Source organism: Monopterus albus, unplaced genomic scaffold, assembly GCF_001952655.1.
Source record: "Monopterus albus unplaced genomic scaffold, M_albus_1.0 scaffold11.1, whole genome shotgun sequence".
In the NCBI taxonomy this organism is placed as follows: Eukaryota; Metazoa; Chordata; class Actinopteri; order Synbranchiformes; family Synbranchidae; genus Monopterus; species Monopterus albus.
In genome coordinates this window covers 1,772,241-1,796,317 of record NW_018127891.1, presented here as the reverse complement: position 1 = coordinate 1,796,317, position 24,077 = coordinate 1,772,241, and the positions used below count along the sequence as shown (strand labels likewise).

Genomic DNA, 24,077 nt, shown 5'->3' with positions numbered 1-24,077 from the left:
GGTGTTTGTTTAGCCCATCCAACCACCACCTTATAGTGCTTTTAACATCCAGTTCAAAACCATACACCTTCAGTGGACACTACATATTAGTTTCCCAATCCAGACTCCAGCCCAGTTGGTGGTGGTAATGCACCATTTCCTTGTTAGCAGTTAGAACAAGCAGGGGTTGATGGAAATGTAATTAGGCTAATTTTGCAGATATTTGCTTATCTTCTAGTTTATAACCAAAGTTACTACAATTCATCCTCAGGGTAACATGCATTTGTATACCAAACTTCACTGTAATCTAGCAAATACTAGCAACATCTTTAGGATTCATCCTCTGGACACCTTGAAAGTGTGAACTAAATTTAATGGCATGTAAGTCTAGGCCAAGGTGGTGGACCGACTGATCAAAAGACAGACACTGCTACTGAAAGAGTCATGCTGCTAGCTAAGCTTAAAAAAAAAAAATTATTTATTTATTTATTTTTTTTTTTAACTCAATCATCAATACATTTACTATATTTGTTTTTCAACTACAGAGGGCGGACTTGGCAGTGGCTCCTCTCACTATCACCTACATGCGTGAAAAGGTTATTGACTTCTCCAAGCCTTTCATGAGCATGGGCATCAGCATTCTCTATCGCAAACCCAATGCCACCACCAACGGCTTCTTCTCCTTCCTGAATCCCATGACTCCCGACATCTGGGTATACATCCTCCTGGCCTACCTGGGTGTTAGTTGTGTCCTTTTTGTCATTGCCAGGTAAGTACAAAAATGTTATGCTATGTGTCCTATCAGCCCTTCATACATTTCTTCATGAAGTCTTTCAGTAAACCGTAATTTATTCCGTTATCACTGCAGGATGAGATTCAAGCACACCAGCCAACTTCTGATATTGTGCTAGCTGCTGTGTAGTGAACATGGTATTTATGTCTGCATGTGCTCTACAGCTAGACTGAGAGGAGGAATACAATAAATAAAAAAATTAAATTAAACTCAAATTGAGTTGCTCAATTCCATTCAGGGTGCAATTTCTTGTTTCCCTTGTGATGTCTTTGGGATAAGCGATGCAGTTTTAAATGATGCACCTTTTAAATGATCATTTAAAAAGTACTTGCTGAAGCAAAAAGAATAACATACCTAATTATCATATTCAGCAGTATAAAAAACTATACACACCTGATGTGAAATACCATCAGAGAAGTCTGGTTATAGCTGATCATCAGCATTAACATATTACTCATGAAATTCCTGGCAGCAGCAAGTCAGAATCATTATGGATGGAGATCTGTTTGATTGGCTGAAAAGTGTCTCACTTGTACATTTTTTGGGTCATGAATATGATGAATATCCTGTTAGTATCATTGTCAGTATTTCCTGCTGCTGCTCATGCAAAGTGGTGCTTGAGGAAGTTCTAGAAAAGCAGGCGGTAAAAAGTAGCTCTGGGGCTTGAGAGCAAACAGCTGCACTCTGAGTGGTTTCACACAAGTACAAAATCATCTTAAATTGTTGCATCACTTTAATTTTTTCTTTTTTTGGAGGCCGGCCTAGATAGCTGAAAAGCTGAATCCCTAAAAGTACACGACATGAGCATATTACAGACAGCAGTGAACAATGAGAGAACTGCTGCACAAACAGATAATATTAAATGCTGAACAGAGGTGTCAAGGCATTAACAACAGTATCAGGCAAATGCTCAGCAGGACCATAATTATCTTGCAAGGTATCTTATGTTTTATCAATATCTGTAGATAAAACTGTATTGTGATGTTTCTATACTTGTGGGGGAAAAGCTCTGCCCTTTGTTAAAGATTTTACAGCTTTTAATTTTAACAGCAGAAAGGAAAATATAGGTTAAATTTGCTGCCTTTTAACAAGTTCAGATACTTTAAATTAGAAACACTGCAGTATATTGCTTTTATATCTAGTAGCTACTTAGCAACTGTGTTTCTACACTCCATCTATGATCAGGTTTACAGCTGACTGTGGTGGTCTTTGGGTCAACTTTGCCTACTAGTGAAAAGCTGCAATGTTATTAATGTCATTAGTGTTAATACAAATGTGGTGCTTTTTGTATTATATCTGGATGTAAAGCAGTTTCAGATCACCACCTCTATGCATTTCCTGTACTCTTGGCAGACAGCTAATAGTGTTGTTTTTGTATATGGTTATTCAGCACACAAGAATTTTATGGCTCTGCTTGCCAGTATCAAAATTTTAGAAACTAGTAGAGAACCAGGGACTGAATCAGCATTGTTGCATGTTCTGTGTACATGCAACATAAAAAAGACGCTGCCCTTTTTATTAAATTGTACCATGTTTAAATCTAGTTCATATATAGTTTAGATGTGCATAAAGTCTCTCCTGTTTTCCCATTCTGCTTCACTGTTATATTAACACAAACTTTCACTTTAACATTAAAGTAAAACAAAACAAGACTGATGGAATTAACTTAAATTGTACCACACTGTACTGTAGCTGATGTCTGTAAATGCTTTTAAGTGCACAGAGGTTGGAAATGTTGAGAAACACTGAGATTAATATACTAGTAAGTATATTTGACAGTTTTATTTCAGAAGAAACAACACAGACAAACCCTCTGGGGAAAAAATTATTGTTCATCAGTTCAGATGCCTAATTGCTTAACTAAGATGAGAAATATTTGAATGATGACTGGAGAAAGGCTCCATTATGAAACGGTTCTATGATTAACCACCCATCCTTTTCATTGTCTGATTCAAATAGATTGCTGACATATTACAAAATATTTCTGCTGCATGTAATTAGATTGAAGTGTATCCATCTCTTGCACAACATAAATTTTAGTCATTTAAATCTTTCTAGATTATTCTCACTATGGTCCTTCAGAACTGAGAGTGTGCACTTAAGGATTCGCCACAGCAAGTCCCACTGGTGTGGACAAGTTTAGTTACTTATCTGGTTTTTCAGCTGTCATTAGCAATTTCTAATATATCAAAGTAACAGATGTGCTGTATTTCAAGGAAATACTGCATTTTAAGGATCCAGTTCTATTCAGTAGAACACCAAGAATAAAAAGATTGTGAGCATTATATAAATAAGCTTTAAAAGGGAAAGTAGTGACATTTAGCATGTTTTATCTCAGCAACTGCCTCAAAAAATGACTTCGGCAATAAAGGGTGTGCAGCATCTTCTGCAGGTGTCAAACTAAATGGCAGAGATATGGAAAGATGCATGCTTTATGGTTTTGTGTGACTTTAAGAGCAGTCTTCAGGCCTCCCATTCCCAAACATGGCATTTTATACCCCCTGAAAAACTACATTTTTATGCCTCGTTGGTCACCTTTAACTACAAAGCTGTATGCTTCAAAAGAGTTGAGGGGATTTCCAAAGGTAACGCTTAAATATAATGACAAGCTGATATGTTTTGATGTAACATTTGATAGAGTGCCAATATCTTTGCACTTTTTTAATAAACCGGTGAAACTGCTGCATATAAAGTAGAGTTGAATATATGGATGGTTACATTGACTGTACTGTACTGCTGCTGCTGTGTGCACGTGTGTGTTTAAACTGGCAATTGTTGGCTAACATGTTCCACTGCTCCCCAAAAACAATCAATGCTGCTTCAAGTACTGCTTTGTCCAGCTGTTGTCGTAATGCAGTCATCAGTATTTTGGTTCCTCATTCATTTATTTATGTACGACTCTTCTTTAAGAAGGAACAATGTTCAAGTAGAATTGTGAAGAGATTCTTTTTCAGCTCTCGTAACTGGTAAAATAAATAAACAAATTAAATGCTTAACTTCCTGTTTGTTCCTAGGTTCAGCCCATATGAATGGTATGACGCCCATCCCTGTAACCCTGGGTCAGATGTGGTGGAGAACAACTTCACCCTCCTCAACAGCTTCTGGTTTGGAGTTGGTTCCTTAATGCAACAAGGTAGGGTGGTGGACACATCCCCTTTCCTGTCAAAAACAAAACCATCACACCACCCGTTTCCTGTGCTAGCTCCCACTTTCAGCCTCTTTAACTGACAAGCTCCATGATTTCCATTCTGCGACTGGTTCATAAGACATTTTCCTGACAAGAAGAACTGCAGAGCTCAGTCTTACATGACAAAAGAAGGCTGTTGTCACCTGCCTGCTGTTATAAAAAAAGAGGAGTAGGTGTCAGGTACTTGGCAGGTAAGGATGGAAAACAGTGCTGCATTTATTTCCCCACAACACAGTCACTGGCCCTGCTCAAGAGCTTTCTGAATGTTGGGACAAAAAGGGTAAGTTGAAGTATATGTCTGACAAATGCCAGCTGTCAGCCAAGCTTGAACTGGGTGGTGTGATGTCTGCAGCGCTGTACAACTTGCACTGAGAGTGACCTGCTATAGAGAATCCATGGGCCTTACTAATAATTGTTACACAAGTAACCTACCAATTAAATGTCACTATGAGCTTGTTATGATATAAAGAGTAATTTTGACACCAGGTGTCACTTTCTTCTGTCAGCCAGCACAAGAACCAAACGTATTGCTAAACCTCCCACTGCAGATTTAATTCTGACTTTTCACTGAAAAATCAGCAGATAATAGATGTTCACTTGCCAGGTGTCCCTTAAAGCGATAGGTAAGCAAATGAAGGCACAGGAAAAATAATGAAGTCAACTGTGGAGAAAAAAGGACCCAAGTAATAAAATGTTTAACCTCACTGTAACAAGACAAATCAAGGAGGCTTAGTGAGACTCGGCAGTGAATCTGTGCCCGTAAGGACAGCAAACACATTCCGCAATTCATTAAGCACAGAAGCTCGGCAGCACTCTTGTGAAACTGCATAGCAGCTCTGCCAATTTGCTGGTGTAGGCAGGGGGCTACAAGTGTAGCACCACCGTGCAGTGGGGGAGGGCGGGGTGAGACAGAATAAAAGCAAAATGAGCTAGTTAGTAGCCGTTATTATTAAGCAGGGGAGAATTTGCCATTATAATTCTCACCATGACTCACAGTGTTGTCTGTCAATACCTGAGCTCCACTGTTCCTCACATTTACAGTAGCTCACTGAAGCAGCTGCTGCTAATCAGCTCTTATTCATCGGTCCCTGAATAACAGCTTTCATATTGGAATATCAATAAGGTTCTTATGATAGCATACGATTTCAAAATGTCTGCTCATTTGCAGTTTTCTGCCATGTAACAAATATAGGCGTAACAATTTTAAATTGGCCAAAAATATCTCTCAACAGTGATACTTAAAACAAAATGTGTCTGTTTGTAATGGACACTGACTGGCTTTCTGTAACGCACATTTGTGGTGCACTACCTTGTAAGACATGCTGCACAGCAGTATGTGCAATGAGGTATACTTTGTCTGTGTCATGTAAACAGACATCCCCTGCTTGTCTGCCAAACACAGTGACAGCAGCTGAGATGGCAGCCATTTCCTTGACATGTTTAAAATGCTAATGGACATGTTTGAAGAACTCAAAATTTTTTTTACCAGCTTGTCTGTGGGAGGGAGGTGTCATAGACAACACAAAGAACACAAAATATGAGGAGGTGCAAAAGCAAACACTTTGTGTACTTCAGATGTGTTCCTGGGGGTCTCAGTAGGCTTTTGCTCACAACAAACATATGTCTGATTACTCCGTGTAAAGTGCTTTCTCCCATATAAAATTATGGAAAAATTTGCTTGATTCATGAGTTGATTTAAACTCGGTCCTCTCATTCTCAATGACATTATTCCATGATTTTAGAAAATATATTTCCACTTAAAATATTACCAAGATCTGTGGTTTTGAACTTAAAATATATTTTGTATTGGGTAATTTAGACCTAGAACTAATCAATGGTGGCATTTTGTCTGTGATCAAGAAACTGGAGTTGTCATTTTGCCCCTTACTGAGATTACATGCAATAGGGGGGGGAAATCCATTCACAAGTGTCATTATTTAATAGCAATTAACAATTAGTAAGCTCTGTAACAGTCTTTCTGTGATGACTCCACAGGCAGAGTGCTAAGTGCAAATGATCACTTTCATGGGAAAGCCCAGCTCTCTCATGTTGAGGCAAGGCACTGCTAGTGAGGAGAAACGCCCTAGCAAATCATAGCATGATGCACTTCTGAATTTACAGAAATCAGCTTATATTTTTTCCTAGACTGACAACTGAAAAAGCAACATTCAATGCATAAAGGCTGTGCATTTATTGAAAGGAGAGTAGCAGTGTCAGAGTGATTTATTTAGGACCTATGAAGAACATTTTCACCTAAGTGCATGCCCAAGTGTCTCTGAGCAAGACACTGAACCCGGTGGCTTGACTAGCACCGTTGTGTGGCAGCCTGTCGTCATTGGTGTGTGAATGTTGTGTGTGAGAATGGGTGAATGGTGTATCATCTCCTGTAAAGCGCTTTGGCCAGTGCAACACAATGTGGAAAAAATGGGCTATATAAATACAGTCCATTTGCCATTTGATATATAAATCAACTGGATGTGAAACTCCAACAGGAGTTAACAAAACCATTTTTCTCAAAACTCAACTAAAATAAGTCAAGATGAGCTTGGTAACACCACTTTTAAGCCATATTACGACAAATGCTAATTTTATAATTATAGTTACCAAGCAAGATCATCTGCATACAAACTGACTCAGGTCAGGTTGGGTCACACTCATCTACCATGTTTAGCATGGATTATTTTCAAATTTGAATTTGTATTTCATGTACAAATTGACAGAGTACAGTACACCGACATAAGATGCACTGAAAAATATAAATACAGAATGTAACTTTTTCCTTCAGGTGTTTTGCTTATCTAACTTGATTCTTGCATGTTCTACAAAGGCTTTGGGAAGCACTTTTAATTTAAACAATATGGCATAATAAGGCTTATTTTGCCAACATGTAAATTCCTTAACATGATCACAAAATTTTGAAATTAAATTTTGAAATAAAATTTTGATAAGACAAATCCCACAACAAAGTATTTGCATACCATTGTTTTTCAATAGTATGTACAGTATAATCTTAGGCAGGTGTTTACAGTATTTTTATGAATGAGCTGTGTAACACTCAAAAAGATGTGATGTTTAGGTTAATTAAATAGTTTCAATATCTTTCCTGAAAGAACATTTTTATTTCCTTGTTTACAAGATACAAGTCTTCCTTAAAGAAAATGTTTGGCATATTGACACCATTTTATTTCCCTGCATGGCAACATATGACTGAAATGCTTTTTGTATTTATTAGTGCTCTGATGCAGCAACATATACTGTTCCCTGCTGACAACAGCGCTTTATTGTGTGGAATTCAATTGAGTTATCCGTTGCTTCACTTCATTTGTAGCGCAACGAGAGAATCCATCTGGAGCTTTCCTCTCTGAAGTCATAGTGAATTATGGGAAGCTACTGTCTTCCCTTGTTTGTAACCATGTAGAGTCTTTGTCAAACCACAGAGGACAAATCCAATCAAATTTGGTAGAAGAGGTTAAAGAGCTGACCGCTCTGCCCCCTCCTGTGGGCTTGCTACTCTTCAGAATTGCCCTCATAAATCTTCTCAGTAAAGTAACAGAGTGAACAAAGCACAAGGGTATTTTTAAAGGTTGTCAGAGATGAGATATAAAGTAACTTTAACAACAGTCAGTAAGCGATTGTAAACATGGTATTACTCAGCAGAGGACCACTCAAAGTCAAGGCTCATCCAGAAGTGTAACGCCAATCTGGGTATTTTGATTTTTCTGTGCTGTTTTTTTTTTTATTTTTTTTTTTTTATACATGTTGTGGTGATTTGTTTGCAAAATACATTAGTGTGTACATCCAGCATACTTAATGAGTAAAAGGATGAGGTAATAGGAACATGGTAGGAAAAACATGTGAATTATGTTTGTGTCAATTGTGATATGTCAAAAAAAGAACTAGAAATAATTAGAGCCACTGCAATGTAATATAGTGATTTTACTCATTAATATTGGATCTCAGTCTCTGACACTGAATTCACAGATTAACTTTTATGCCATCAAAGCTTATTTTGAACAAAAGTAACAGTAGGATCAATTCTAAATGCTTGTAATCCTCACTATATATTGTACATCTAAACTGGTGACAGTGGTTTAGCAGCAGAAAGCTGTTAAGTGTAATTACAGTTCTGAGCAGTTGCCTAATTGAAGGGTATGAATCCGGCTCTTAGAGAGAATGTTTGAATTGAATAAGAAAGACATCTTCCATGTTACAGCCATAATGATAAATGCAGCACTTAATATATTCCCTCATCAAAGGCTTTTGATACACAGATTTTGAATTGAAGACATTTTGTTGTTGTTCTAAGTTAGCTCCTTAAGCAACATAAGCATCCACAACAAACTTATGGAGCTTTCTATGCAGTAAAAGTCTAAACTGGCTTAATTTTTGGTTCCCTCTCCAAGGGTACCTTAACCAAAGGCAACTGCCACAAACATTGCAGACTAATTAGCAAAAATGCAAATGATCATGTCTCTGCACTTGTTTAATTCAGTTCCAGTGTAGGCAGGTACAATTTTATCTAGTTAAATGCATCATACACTGTCCCTCTATGTTACGTACAGGTTCAGAACTAATGCCCAAAGCCCTGTCGACTAGGATCATCGGTGGGATCTGGTGGTTCTTCACACTCATCATCATCTCATCCTATACAGCTAATTTAGCAGCTTTTCTCACTGTGGAGAGAATGGACTCGCCTGTAGACTCAGCTGATGACATCGCCAAGCAGACCAAGATTGAGTATGGTGTGGTCAGAGATGGGGCAACCATGTCCTTCTTCAAGGTACAGTACACACATTGAGTGGCTATGACCGAGTCAAGCTATCTTATCTGTTCAGAAGTTTCATATTTAAATGTCAGATCAACCATAATATTGCTAAAATGAGTTGCTGCCAAAGAATTTTTAAGCTCATACAAACACACACACACACACACACACACTTTTTCTTCCCAGTTACATCTTAATTCCCAGAGCAAAGTCAAAAAGGCAAATTCTCCACTTCTTTACACTGTTTGATGTGTTTCTCCATAATTTTTTTATTCCAAAGCTTCAGGAATTTTCCTGCAAGGACTTTGAATACATTTTTTTATTTTGAGTTTTGCTGCTGCTGCTTCGGCTACAGTGCTGAATAACACATGTAACAGTTTGTCTCAGTATGAAAATGAAAGCACTGCACATTTCTATTGAAAACAGTCCAGAAGTTTATGACATTCAATATAAAAACAAAAAAAAAAGATTCTTCCAGGGCATCTGTCTGCCCTAGTTGTTATGCCCCCAAAATTTGTAGTTGAGCTTATAAATAATGTATGCTTCATTGTTGAGTCTGCTGAATGGTGTGTGCACTGGAGCTTCTATCTTTGATTATGTAATAGGGTTCAGGATTTGTGCTCATATGTTAAAAAACTGTGGTGTTTAGGAATTATACAACCTTGCATTTGTTCAACAAAAAGTAGTTGCTAATCACAGTACTATAATATTTAATTGCTGCATTATATCCTGTTAATATTAGAGTAAATGTTCCATAAAGACAAAGAGTGCACCTGGATCCAACTCAGCTTGTTGACACAGAGAAAAGAAATCAACCTTCAGTTTTTCTCAAAAGCTGTGTAAAAGAAAGTTATTTCGGATCATTCTGTGTACTTTGTTAAATCATAGTTGTGGCTGTCACATCAAAAATAGGAGGCACAGGTGTCTAATTACCTCCAAGTTTCAAGGCTCAAGTGCCCTCTGCTCCCTCTTGTACAGAAAGGCATAATGATGTTGACTCAATGAGGCAGAGAGGCATGATAAATACTGAGGAGACTGGGGAGTCGATAAAGGCGCTACAGATGTATGTAACTAGATGGGTATAGTCCAAATTTTGTTAGTGACATATGAAATGGTCTGTGCTTTTCCTTCTAAATATATTCAAATGTACGGTCTCGACTGAGAATGAGTCTAGAAGAGTCCACTCAAATAACTAGTTGGCCACATAACAGATGGTCGTGTATGACCCAATGTGGTTCTGTGACATCAAAACAGTAATCAAATGTGTGACATTTTGGCAAAACCCACCAGTGACAAATTTTTGCCTGTAGGCTTTTGTTCCAGTTTCTGATTTGAGTCACTATTCCCACAACCTTCATAAGATACTGACTTGTGCTGGATTTCTCTATCGTTTGTCAATTCTCCCACATGTAAAGAGCAACTTAAACCATGTTTTAGCTTGAACAGACCCCTTCATAAACTAACGAAGTATGCACAGCTGCTGCATGCTCCCGACACGTTTCAGCCATTTTTTGGGAGGCAAAGTGTCCTGGGGTAAAGAGAGCCCAATTCATGTCGTCACATCCGGTTAGCCTCTGTTCCACTAGCTTCAGTGACTCTGTAATCTCTCATTCAGATTTTTAATTCAATTTTTAATCAGTCATTGCAAGAAAACAAAGCACATTCTGGATTATTTTTCATATTCTAAGACAAGCCACCAGCCACTACAACACTGAAAGTTGAAACCTTTGTGGTCTTAACAAGATTAATTAATGACTGAATTTTCTAGCATTGGAAAAAACTATTTCCCATGATAGTTTTGCAGAAACAGCAAGACAGATGGTAGAATTATTATAAAAAGGTACTGGATTATTGGATTTTCCCTGGATATAAAAATAAAAGTTCTTTTTACTTAACACTAAAGGGGACCAAGATTAATACACAGAAATAAAGTGATTGCATATGTAATTTTCCATCTCAAAAAAAGTGGATTTAATATAGAGTTACAAAGATGCAAAAAATGCTAACTTGGAAACATCTGTTTTCTAGCTATTTGGTACTTTTCAGACTATCATATCTCAGTTTTAGCCAGGACAGTGCTTCCACTAGAGTTGAACATAATAGAGGGCTTCTTATAATAGCATATTTCACAATTTGAAATGGCTTTTAGTCTTTAGACAGTAATTATCTAGGATTAGGCATGGCGTAAATGTGACTTCATAAAAATGCATGAAATACCACATAGCCTGATGCAAGACTAATGGAAAGGCTTTTTAGTATTGCTGCTTCAGTAGCACTTACAAGAATACATGTGCACAAAGCTTCACTTTACTGTCCCTTAACCCTGTGGTCACATACAGGAAATCTATTTGGTCACTAGATAAAGAATCTGGACATTCTTAAATATCTCTGTAGGTGTAAAGTTATTCTGCCATTCACCTGCGCTACACAGAGGCTTTGGGATTTTGTGGTTAGCAGTAATTCCAGTTTCAGCACCTTGGGCTATAACATTTGAAAGTTATTTTGTTCCTTTCTCAGTGGTAAAAGCATTGTATTGTCTATTTATCAACTAGCCTACTTTTTTCTGACCTGCAGCAAGGGAGATTGTTTAAAAATGTGCCTTTTGAACAGACTATTTCCATCCCCTACAGAAATCTAAGGTTTCTACATTTGAGAAGATGTGGGCCTTTATGAGCAGCAAGCCAAGCACATCGCTAGTGAAGTCGATTGAGGAAGGCATTCAGAGGGTGCTGAAGTCAGACTATGCCCTCATTATGGAGTCCACTACTATTGACTACATCACTAGGAGGAACTGTAATCTGACACAGGTGGGAGGGATCATCGACAGCAAAGGCTATGGCATTGGCACTCCCCTTGGTAAGACCTGTGGATGACCAGAGAATACGTTGTTTGAGGCAACGAGAGTGAGGGATTGCTTTTTAGACAATACAGCAAGCAGCACAAAATGTTTTTAGCTACCAGTCAGACAGTATGCCACAACATGTTTATGAACCTTATTATCACAGGATCCAGCTGGCGTATTTTCCAAACTAAAACAGGCCTTATGTTGCTTGCAGGCTCCCCGTACAGGGACAAAATCACCATAGCAATCCTAAGCATCTTGGAGGATGGGCGCCTCCACATGCTGAAAGAGCAGTGGTGGAGTGGGAGCGGCTGCTTGGGTGAAGAGCCCCATGGGTATCCAGAATCTGGGTGGTATATTCATTGTGCTGGCATCTGGCCTAGTGCTGTCTGTTTTTGTGGCGATTGCTGAATTCATCTACAAGCTGAGGAAGACTGCAGAACGTGAGCAGGTATATGTCCCTGTAAATCGCATGCAAAATTTTGCGATTTGGATGGAATGCAAATTTACGTATCTAACATTAATTTAATTACACTCCACTATGGCTGCAGTTTAATTTACCCTACTTTTTAGCAGAGAAGTTAACCGTCTCTCTTTTGTAAAGCCAAAGCTGTGCTCTATTCATATCTTTTAGTCCAAACATTTTATAAAAGGGTCTGCATGCCTTTGGTTATCACCCAAGAGAGCTTGGCTAAACACCACTACATATTCTTGTTTTATGAAGCACAATTGCAAATTGGAGCATAAAGAACCATAATTAGTCATTGGAGATGTACTAGCATGGACTTTCTATTATTTTAAAGCAATCATTTGAGACATGCTAAGTGAGTAGTAGTATGCATACACCATACTTGTTCATTCTTTCTGACATACAGTAACTACTATATGTGCAGGGTACATGTGGTGTTGGTGCAATCTGACATTGCTGACAGCCATGAACACATACACACACCAGCAACCAGCATTAACACAACATGAATGCTATGTTCAAATGCATTTTGAGCTCTTTAGACTACAAATAAGATCTGCTGTCAGAACAATTTAAAGCTAAGGTATTTACCCCCCCGTCCCTTTCCCCTCTTCGCTCCCCATGTTGCATCCTACCGTTTTGCCCAGAGGTCTTTGTGCAGTGCCATGGTGGACGAGATCAGACTGTCCTTCACCTGCGAGAGGCGGGTGAAACACAAGCCTCAGCCTCCAGTCGTGGTGAAGACGGATGCCGTGATCAACATGCACGCCTACAACGACCGACGACTCCCAGGAAAGGACAACATGAGCTGCAGCACTGGGATGACTCCCGTGTTCCCCTGACAGTGTGTACCCCCCAGGGCAAAAGCCTCCTGAGCAATGTGTCGGGGGCAGTGCCAGAGACTAGAGACAATGGCATAGAGGGGATCACCAGATACACCATTAACCACAGTGACATGGGGACACTAACAAAACACGGGACACTCAAAATGGCAGCATCAGCCACACAGGTATGACAGCATCCACTATTGTATTCCAAACAAGAAGTAAAGTTTTGGGAAAATAATACACCCACATCAGCTTCAAGTCTGATGTTTACCTGCGCAACACAAAAACACAAGGCCCAAAATGTGCAAGGAATCCTCAAATCGGTGAAAAATCAAATTTATTGGAAAATATGGACTGAAGTAAGACGAAAAGACCTTGATAAGAATGGCAATAATGGACAGATATACAGTACGAGAGGACAAAGAGCAATTTTCAGTTTTGTCATGCTAGAAAATTATGTTACTAAGTTTTTAAACTTTATCCTGTTGATTTATACAGACTCCTAAATGGCCTTGACAGCAGAAAATAATGTTACCTCAAATGTTGTCTAGGCTTAAATGGTTATCTCTGAGTTATAAGCTGCAGACTATGAGATGGGGATCATTTGAAAGCATGGTTCACATAAAGGGACATCTACGATAAGCTATAATAATATTCATTCATTATCTGCAGTAATGTTAATAGTGGAAACCCATAGAAATAAATAACTGTTCAGTAGTAAATGTAAGTATGCTGAAATTGTGGTGTAATTGACTAAATTGTTACACACAAGCAATTAATCACTGATGCAAAATGAAGCTGCAATGTGGAGACATCACCATCAACGATTGAATCACAGTGTTATGGAATTAGATTTTTTGAGCCAAAGGAGGCTACATATTATTTCAAAAAAGTTTTGTACATTTGAATTTCAGTCTATTAAATTTCCAAAGATCAGATCTTTCAACAGTTTTTCAACAATGCAGGCATTTGGCACAGTTGTGGCATTGTTTGCTGGTTTTGCGAACCACGTCACCTCAAAATACTGACACTGTAATGTAAAACAGTCGCTGCCAAAAACACAAGAAAAAGAAAACTAATGGATGAACATCCTGATCCAATGCCTTTTTTAAATCACAGATTTGATCCTGTGTAAATACTGAATTAGACAACTATATGAATCAATTTGAAAGGTCCAGGCTCATTTATCAGTTAAATGGTAACAATGGTACAGAACGGGAGGGAAGGCATTAGATCAGGTATTTCTGTTTATATCTTAGTTTATGAAAAAAAACTGCAAGTCACAGAGACAAAAGGTAGGAGACTGTGGCATAAAAACTAAAGTACCTTGTTTCAGTGCATTTAATTGTGACATATCTATTAAACTACATGCTGGTCAGGACCACTGAATGTCCAAAGTATTTTCAAACAGATTATCGAACCATTACTTGATTTTTCATGTGTGATCTAGGGTCTTTCTTGGCAGGTAATTGACTGTTTTGCATTATTGGCATTATGAAAAGGTTTTTTTTAATATTTTTTATTTACTCCCAGATGTGGATAAAGTGAGTCTATATTTGTAGTGTGTGAACATGCTGAAACAAAAGGGTGTGGTCAAGAGACAGAAGACTGATGATGATTTGGTGTGTTCATGTTGACTTTAATGCCTATTGAGTAAGTCTATATCTTCAGCAAATATCACGCTGTAGGAAGATTCAAGGAGTCTGTGAGCTGCTGTCACCTGGGAGCTCAACAAACAGCAAACCTCTATGAGGTTTACATTGCCAATATGTTGAGACAAAAACCAAACAAAATATATATTTAAAAAAGAAAAACAAAAACAGAAAAAAGAAAGAAAAGGAAACTCCAGTCTGTTAAACTTAGCATTGGTTTGGTAGAAACGCCTTCACTGTATGCTTATCGATTCCCTTCTCCAGAGTATGTAGATAAGATCAGCTGAGAAAATGTATTTTGCTAAATTTATACTGTTATAAATTAATTCTGTTCATTCAAATGTTATAAATGCTATTTATTTCAATAGAGGGGTTACTTTAAAATACTTCCTCACTTTACCCTAGTTCCACAGCCCCAAATCTTGTTTATTTATTTAATGGAAATGCACTATATTATGATATATTGGATTGCTATCATTTGGAAAAGTGTATATCTTCTTTTGTGATGGTTAATATATTTCTACAAGGTGAACATAAAATGGAAATGTTGAGGTTCCCCAAGAATTTGGGAGACACTCCCTTAAGTAGTGTTTCTCTTATTTAACTGGACCTTTACTTCTCCTGAAAACCCAGTTTGGACCTGATCTAAAGAATGGCCACAGCTGATACAGTAGATGGTTATACTCTATTACTGTTACCTTCATGTGTACTGTAGCTTTTCATGCAGGTGATTCAAAGACTCAAGTTTGCTTGTATTTCACTTGTAACAATGTGAAAAGAATTGAAAACTTCATCATAGTCAAAATTAGTTGGAATCACAACAGGGTTTCTGATTTGGCTCATTCAGTCAGTTTGGTTAATGAATATATAATGTACTTACATCTTTTTTAAATAAATTAATGTGAATAATGTCATTTTACACAAACTGTATGATGTGAGAGAAAAGTAATGCAAATTGTAAGCTACATAACCTGTGTTCCATTAGCAGTGTGTGATGAGTTTTAATTTCCCAGCTGTCATGACAGTATGCCTTTTTATGTATACCTTTTTCAGTTGCACAGTTTCTATCATTTGGCAGAAAACCTCTCAAACAATACGGTAAATATGTTGGTGCCAACCAGGGTTTTCTTTGTGGACATGCAGAATTTCTATGAACATAGTTTTTTGTAAGGTTTTGTAAAAAAAATAATAATAATAAAAGGAAAAAAGGATCGTTTTCCTAGTAAATGTATGTGTTAAGAGAACATTAGAATAACCAACACCAGAGTAAAACATGGGAAAATTCAAAATATTATAGAAAAACTTATTTTATTTTTAACACACTGTGAATAATTTAGTTGTACAGTTTGCTGTATGGGTTATATGAAGTTTTAAATAAAAAATTCAAAATATTCCTATCACCCATTAATTTACTCACTGATTGGTGTCTAAAATGTGTCACCTTATTTGGACTTGGGCTGCAACTAATTAATTTCATTAGATTACTCTGTTCGTTACCACATTCGTCATTCTGTCTATAAAATAACAGCAAAAGAAAAGTGCCTGTTTGTCAGACCAATATGTTGGAACCGAAGATATTCAGTTTATTAACGTGTGACAAATAAAAGCAGCAAATCCTCATAACTGGGAAGCTGGAAATCAATGTAAGAAAATTGTTGCAGATTAATTTGCCGTCTACTAATCGACTATCAACTTTCCCAATTTTAAGTTAACTAACTTTTTATGCTGGTCCTCTCTTGGAATCCATAAAGTTACAACAATGTGTTGTACCTTGCATGCAACAGCAGCAGCATGGTGAGGCTCATCGGGTCTCTCACATATAACAGAGCATTGCAAAACTAGTACAAAAGGAAGGGGAGGGGAAACAGATGTGACTTTAAATGGTGTATGGAAGAGTATGTGCAATGGTGTGAGATAGCCAATCAACTGTGATAGAAAGAGATTAACCTTGCAGGTGATGAGATGGCAGACGCTTGTGTTAAAAAAGCAGGGGAAACCCCAGGCCATGGCATGAGGAGCAGCGGGTGCATAATGAGCAATGGGCAGGGCCATGCACCTAATGGGAAGATTTATTATCTCTCACTATCAATTAATCCCTTCGGGCAGACTAGGGCCAGCAGGAGCGCATCAGGAGTATGTAAAAGAGAGAGAGACTAAAGGAGAATGAACGACAGCCAGATGAAGAGAGAGAGATGTGAAAGGACATGAAAGGTGAAGGGGAACTAGGGCAAAATGAACAAAGATTGCGTGAGAATAGGAAAGAGCCAAAGAGAACAAGGGAATGATGTGAAGGTAATACCCACAGTGATTTGAGAGCTGTACAGAGTCAGAGGAGAAGAAATATAGGTATAGTTGGTATGTGGTATAGGCTGTAGAAGACAAATCCAGAATTAGATGAAATAGATGTAAAAGAAAGAACAAACAATGAGTGTGTCTATATTAGATAGAACCCTATGACATCTATGGGAGACTCAACATGAAGGAGAATTTTTAAGGCTGATGCACCACTACGAGCTATTGGGCAAATGCTTTTAAAGATTAGGTATACTTTATGTTCAGCTTGAAAACCCTGAGTTGGACCACTGGTGCATTAATGTTGAAAATCTCTGGAACTAGGCCAACGAATAAACTATTTTAAGAGATTAGCCTTATTGAAAATAAACTACGGTTACTAAATGGATTTTAATGAAAAGAATTATTTCATTCAAAGGTAGCTATTTGTGTTGGTCCTCAATTATGTTAGAGTGGCTTTTAAGAACAGGGACATTTTTCTTTTTTATGATAGAAAGCCTATGTTTGATTTAATGTTAATGGGCTACAATCTATATAGAACCATAACTATTTATCTAAAGTGGTTTTACATAGTGTTCCTCATGTTGTGAATGGCCAAGGCAATGAATGTCATTAGGATTTTGCAGTATCTTTACAGATTCAATATCATGCCCTCAAATTTATTCTCATTTATTTCACAGTATTATAAGGGCTGTGAGGCGCTGCATGCGCAGTGTTTATCCTAAAGCTGACCTCAAGTATCTTTGCTATTATGGAAACTGCCTGAGTCTGTTGCTCATGCACGCTCATGGCAGTTTTCTCACTCTGATGGTACATGTCCAGAACACTGTTCTTTTTGATGACCTTGACAAGCCTGTCAGTGTAGGATGTTCTGCTCGACACTCCAGGCAATGTGCTGAAGTCCGCTGGCTGTGCATCATCAACCCATTCGGGGGTGAGCGGATGCCCGACTCCAATGTCCATCTCTGTGGACCCACTGGGTGAGAGACTCATCTTACTGTAGCTGCACCAGAGGACTGGCTTGATAGGAGGGCCAGTGTGCACTGAACCTTATTATAGGCAATGTTATCAGCCTAGAAAACTGAATCCCCTCCAGGAAGTGCCAGATATGTAAGCTGTAAAGAATGTGGCTGAATAAAAACTGCTCTGAAGTTATGAAGGAATAAAGATAGATATTACCTTTAAATGAAAAAAAAAAAATACAGGTGAAGTTAAAGTTATCAAGCCTAAGATTTTTTATGAAATCAAACCGTTTTTGATATTCTATATGGTCAGCAGGCCTTCAGTTTTTCAGTGGCTAGCACCACACTTTGTGGTGGTTATCTCCCTCAGCCCATGACATGGCCAGGGGTTGAGGGAGATAACTGGGAGTAGATGTAATGCATCTTATACATGACATGCTGTAGTAGTGATGATGGTAGTCAGAGGTTTGGGGGAGGCTTCTGAGGAATCCGTGCTGCTATTCACCTAGAGAAACAAGATCGTAGAGGAAGGAAGCTGGAAAATTGAGGGCAGGGATGGAAGGTTTTGTAAAGAAACCAAAGTGGCTTGGTCAGGAATGCGGAGGTGTTTGTACGCAGTTGGCCAGAAGGTGTTTATTTTAGGGGCGTAGACTGCCCTTGATCCTCTGATTAATAATCTACATACTTAAAATGTGTAATTACCCCTATATATAGTAGTTTAATTGCTAGTGGCGGAGTCTGCCATTCCTGCACTGGATGCTGCCTTCGCATGCTAGCACTTCACAAGAAATAATGCTGCATGCAATTCAGCACTATTGTCTAATTTTAATAAGCCTCGGTAGTTACCGGTCACTCTTCCAACACTGTATCAGAGTTTTTTTAAATTACCTGCAAACCCAACATTTCTTACTGCTGCTTCACATTAAAAACATTTAGTGAAACACTAGATGGCTATTTTTTGTGAAGCAGTCACAGGGGAAAAAGGTCACAGAACCTAGTGTTGACTGTGACTATTCATCTTAAACCCAAACAACAACAAAACAAGCAAAAGCAAGACTAATTTTTGGCACTTTTTCATCAGTGCATAATTAAAAATTTTGTAAGGGAATAATGGAACAAGAGAAAGATTCAATTGCAGGCAACAAGCTGCACACTTTCTAATATTAAGCAAGGTAACACATGTTTAAGTGAATCTCTCATAGTTTGGTAGTGTACCAGAGCTAAATTGCAAGACTAATTGAAGGTCAATAGCACTGTCCATTCCCAATAACATTAAACATCATGAACAATTAATGAGTTTGTAATTACAGCACACCATAATGCTCTAATGAAGTGATACCACAGTGGGAATACTCATGCATATTCTACCTTCCATAATGAGCTTGGCTTTACATGTATCATGTTTGTACAGGGAAACACCATATGGCATGATTTTGGAATGGGAGAAAGGCAGTGTTTATTCCAGACCCAGTGTCCTTTATTACAAATCACTGACAGTACCAGTATCAGAGATTTATCTTCACACCACCATTATCCATTTGACTTAAGGTGAAATGGCCTGAAAGAGACATTGCCTATGAAATGCTTTAGTGACTTGATCTTTCTGTTCTTCGTCTTTGACCCTGATAATAACTGGAATAGAGGCTTTTCATTAATATAAATACAGAAGTGGATGAAAGGCAATTTTCTCCAGTGTATGTAAAATAACACTCTTGAACATTTAGAGCAGTTTGTCAAAATCGTACTATGCTTTTGCAGTTTAACACTGTTGTGCACTCAGTAGCCACCCTATTAGTACACCTCTTCATTTACATAAATCAGTCTCCTCTAAAGAGTGACTCACATATAAATGAGGCTTGAGCTACTGTAAAGCATACACACGCTTAAGCTAAATGACAGGACAGTATGTACAGTATAGTATGTGATGCAATAATGACATGCCACTGACTTTGAAATAGGAATGGATGGTTGTGCCAACATCTTGGGCCTTACCAAGAATTGGCAGACAAATAGCAGACAATAGCAGACAAAAAAACACATGCAGCCAACTGCAGTACCGCGTTCATAACAGGAGTCAGAATAAAACTCATTCAAGCTGACAGATCACAAATACACACAAAATATCCGAGTATAACTGTAATGTGCAAAGGGCATTTCATTAACATATAGCTCACTGAACTTTAACATTACTAGGTTAAACCAAAAACTAGTTCAAGCTACAGTATGGTGCTGGAATGCTACTTTGACTAGGAAACTCAAATGTCTAAATGTACAGTAATGTAAAGGTCAAATGTATATTTACACTTACACGCATGGTTTTGACAATAGTGTATAGACTATGTCGAGTTAGATGTAAAGGCATTGGGTTAACTTTTTAGTATGCCATAGTCCTGTAGTAGTGAGTCCAAAAACCCGAAACTGAGTATTTGTGTACTTCTGTTTCTCTCACCACGCAATGAATAGTTTTTTTTTTTTTTTTAATGGCTTTTTGGTTATATACCTGAAATAAGATCTGAGGTTAACAACACCAGTACAGTTTCACATTTTGCTCTATGAAATAAAATACATCAGTAAATCCCCCACTTGTGATTTTTAATATTTTTATGCATCATAAAAAAGGTGGTTGCTAACAAGTGAGACTACAGAAGCTGTCTGTGTTCAGCATGCTGATGGTAAATATCCCAGAGACGCATCTACTCACTAATCTGCCTTTACAGCTTCATTATTTTTAAACTTGCAAACTATTCTAAGTAACTGACACAACCGTGATCAGGCTAAATCAAATTATAAGATGGAAGCCATGCTGGAGACACTGAAGTCATGGGACCATGGTGTAGTTTGTTTATAACTTAATAGCTTTATACCTATGGCGACTGTATTTGGGCTTAAAAAAAAATCATAAAGGTTGTCTTCACTTGTGAAGATGATTTGTAACAAAACGTATTTCCCATAAAAATCCAAAAGCCAGTGGAAAAAGCCCATCGGCTTTTTCTTGAGGGAACAACCACAATACCAACTTCCAGGTTGGCCTACAAGAAGAGTCTCCCCTATGACACACTATTTTTTTCTACAACGTTTTGCTACTTTGTAGTAGAATGTATGACAATAGAAAGCCTTCTATCAAAATAACCATTTAGTATTTTGAAGAGTAGATGCAACAAATTATTGTCTCAGTATGGTTTCAGGATCCTAATCTAAAAGCTTGATAACCTGTGACACTCATGGTTTTGTCAACTGACCAAATTAACCACAATTTGTGAACATTGTTTTTAAACATTTCAATAATTTTCTCAAACAAATGTTGGCAACCTGGTGATCCTGGGCCCATCTTTGCTCCTAAAGGGCCCGGCCTTTCTTGGATGCCACTTTCATACCAAACCATTATTGCAATCACCTGTTGATGTCACCTGGTTCAAATCAAACCAAATCATTTCACTGTTTTACCTCATTACTGGTCCTGAAATGCAGCCGTCGCAACTTTTTTTTTGGAATGTGTTGCTGGCATCAGAATTGAAATGAGTGTTGAACAAAAAATAAAGCTGATGAGATATCACATCAAATAATGTGCTGCTGTAATGTTTTCAATGTAATACAGGACACAGATGATTTACACTATCACTATTATCAGTTTTGATTTTACATACCATCCCAACTTTTTCTGATTTGAGGTTGTACAACAAAACAGTTACTTTAGGCTCATCTAATAAAATGGCCAATGAGGTTTTTTTTTTATTTATTGTAAGGTTTGTAAGGTTTGGATTTTCTTTTGTAAGGCAGGTCTTTGTCATCACCACACATCTACCTAAAACACTTTGCTCGAATTTATCTGATGAGTTACAGTTGGTGCTTTATCCAAAGGTTACCTGCAGACTACAACAGGGCTGATGTTGGCCCAGGACCAGACTCCATTTGGCTGAAGTTCACCCATAGATGATTTGCTATTATCTATCAAACTCCAACCCTAGATTGCCATCATTCAGCTTGGGAAGCTGCCAATACCTGCAGCGATGTTCTTTTCACGTAAGCCTCCCCCTGCTTACAACAGTGCTTATGAGAAAAACATCAACAATATTTACCATTAATGGTTTGACTTAGCCTTGACCAAAACAAGTGGTGAGGCTAATTTTGCTTTAATATAACTGATAAGCTAAATCCAAAAACTAAATTCAAGCGTGTCTTCTGCAAAAACTCTTTGCCTCCTTAGTAAAACATGAAAAATCTTTAGACAGCCCCTCTCTTCTAAGACAACATTATACGGCCTGTCCAAGGGGAAGGTGCTAGAGGGTGTCTCCCTATCTGTGGCTAAGTTTATGGACTGTGAAGGACAATCTGGGTAGCCTGCAGATAGAGTCCGAAACTGCCATGTCACCCTTCTCGTTTTCTCTCTCTCCCTCTCCAGGAAAACACTGAAGAAAAAGTCACCATCACTAAGGAAACAAAACACCTGTTCAAAACTATTCGACATGTTGAGTAGTCACATAGAATTTTGTATCACAAATTGATCATTAATAATAAACAAGGAAGTGACAGTTGGAGGGACATGGCATACAACACTCTTGGCACTGCAAGTGATAGCTGGGTGCTTTGTTTAACCCAATACGTGGCCGTGGAGTGAACGCTTTAAGACCAAGTTGCTGCTTGGTATTGTTAAGATAATGTGGTTGAACTGCAAAAACCTAATAGGTAATGTGAATTTTACAGAAAGGTTAAACATGTTCTATTAGATTGTTTTAAAATTCTTACTCCATTTGTTGAGATAAATCAAAACCTGTTAATGGTGTGACAATACTGTACATTTATTTAATGATATTAATGTATTCGTAATTAGTATTTTAAATTATGTTCTGATACATAACCATTCAAAAATGACAAAGTCTTTTGGAGCTGGCATGTGTAATACATCTTGGCATGGCTTCCCTGGTTTCAGACAGGTACCCAACATCACCTTGTGCCACACACCAACTATGCAGTTTCAAACAAAGCAACACACTGTAGTCGTAAAGTGCATGATTAAAACATGTGTTGCAATTTCATTATTTATGGCAGATGACTTCCGTTGTGCTAGACTAGTTTTAATATGCACACAAAGCTACAAAAATGTTAATGTGTAGTCACTGACAATAACAATTTATGTCCCCCACTGTGCTCTCTTTTTGTGGCTCCATGAGGCCTGTGTTTATGAGTAAGGCCAAATGGAAAGTCATCTTTAATTACAGAGCATTATTGCTCAATGAGGCTTTGTTAATGCAAGCTAGTGTCTCAAATATAAAAAAATTAAGACAGCACCTGCAGCTAAGCGTAAATGGGACTAGTCATGTATTACCTTTTTTAACAACATGGGATAACTGAGTAATTCAATTTGGGTCCAATGACATCAGTGAATTTGGAAATATAATCTGTAATCTATAACATTGGGGCCAATTAGACAATAAGATAATTTTGTGAGTATTGTTGATTTGTTAAACAAAGAAAATCAAATTAATGTGACAGGAAAGAGACTTTGAAAGCTGCTTAATGGAATTCATCCAAGAACTCAAGTCATATTTGTCAATAAAACAGTGTTGTTTCTGGCACCCCACAACGATTCCACTACATTCCGATTCCAGTCTTTCTACGTCTGACTAAAAACCTTTTTTTTTCATTTGCATGAAACAAGTGCTATGGGTTTCATTGGCAGTTTGTGCCACTGCATATGGGAAGTCCTTCAAAGTCAGCTGTCGTGCCACAGGCAGCATTCTAATGAGGTCATCAATAACCTGCAACAGCTGCTCAGAGAGGGAGACCTCATCTGTTGAGCTCGAGCCACCAGTGACTCTGCTGTAACCAAATGAGGAACTTCAAAATAATGAGAGGTATTCCATGGAACATGGAGCAGTACTTTACTGTGAAACATTAATTGGTGGAGCCACAGTAGTTTTTAAAAAGTAACAGCAGTGGCAGTGAATGAGAAGGTTGAAAGTCAATACCTCACGGACTGTCACTCTGCTGTGATACTTCTGGTAGAACGAGCTTCTCATAACAAGGCAATGGTAAACATGTCAATGTCTACAAAAGATACAGTTCTACTTTGAGCCAATCAGGAACAAGTAAACAAACTTTGTGACACCCCCCACAGGCAGGAAAGCTTTAAAAACTTACAAAACTCAGCCTTTTTTGTGATTCTTTCCTCATTGCTTTCAACCACAGAGCTATAAACATATTCCGAAACTCTGCCATGGGACACTGTTCTGTTATATTTGAAGAAGACAACCATTATATGTAGAGTGCATGCAGATATTATGCATTATGTGCAATTAATAAATCTGTCCC

At 37.9% G+C, this 24,077-nt stretch overlaps 1 protein-coding gene across 1 annotated transcript in view; it reads left to right on the top strand.

Annotated features, from left to right (window-relative positions):
• Positions 1-12,968, top strand: part of grik3 (glutamate ionotropic receptor kainate type subunit 3) — an 85,702-nt gene extending 72,734 nt beyond the window's left edge. The window contains 7 exon segments of the mRNA XM_020590141.1: positions 525-748; positions 3,787-3,905; positions 8,522-8,739; positions 11,355-11,580; positions 11,781-11,892; positions 11,894-12,017; positions 12,683-12,968. Of these exon segments, the coding sequence (XP_020445797.1) occupies positions 525-748; positions 3,787-3,905; positions 8,522-8,739; positions 11,355-11,580; positions 11,781-11,892; positions 11,894-12,017; positions 12,683-12,877 (1,218 nt within the window). The 3' untranslated portion in view covers positions 12,878-12,968.
• Positions 12,969-24,077: the final 11,109 nt, after the last annotated feature.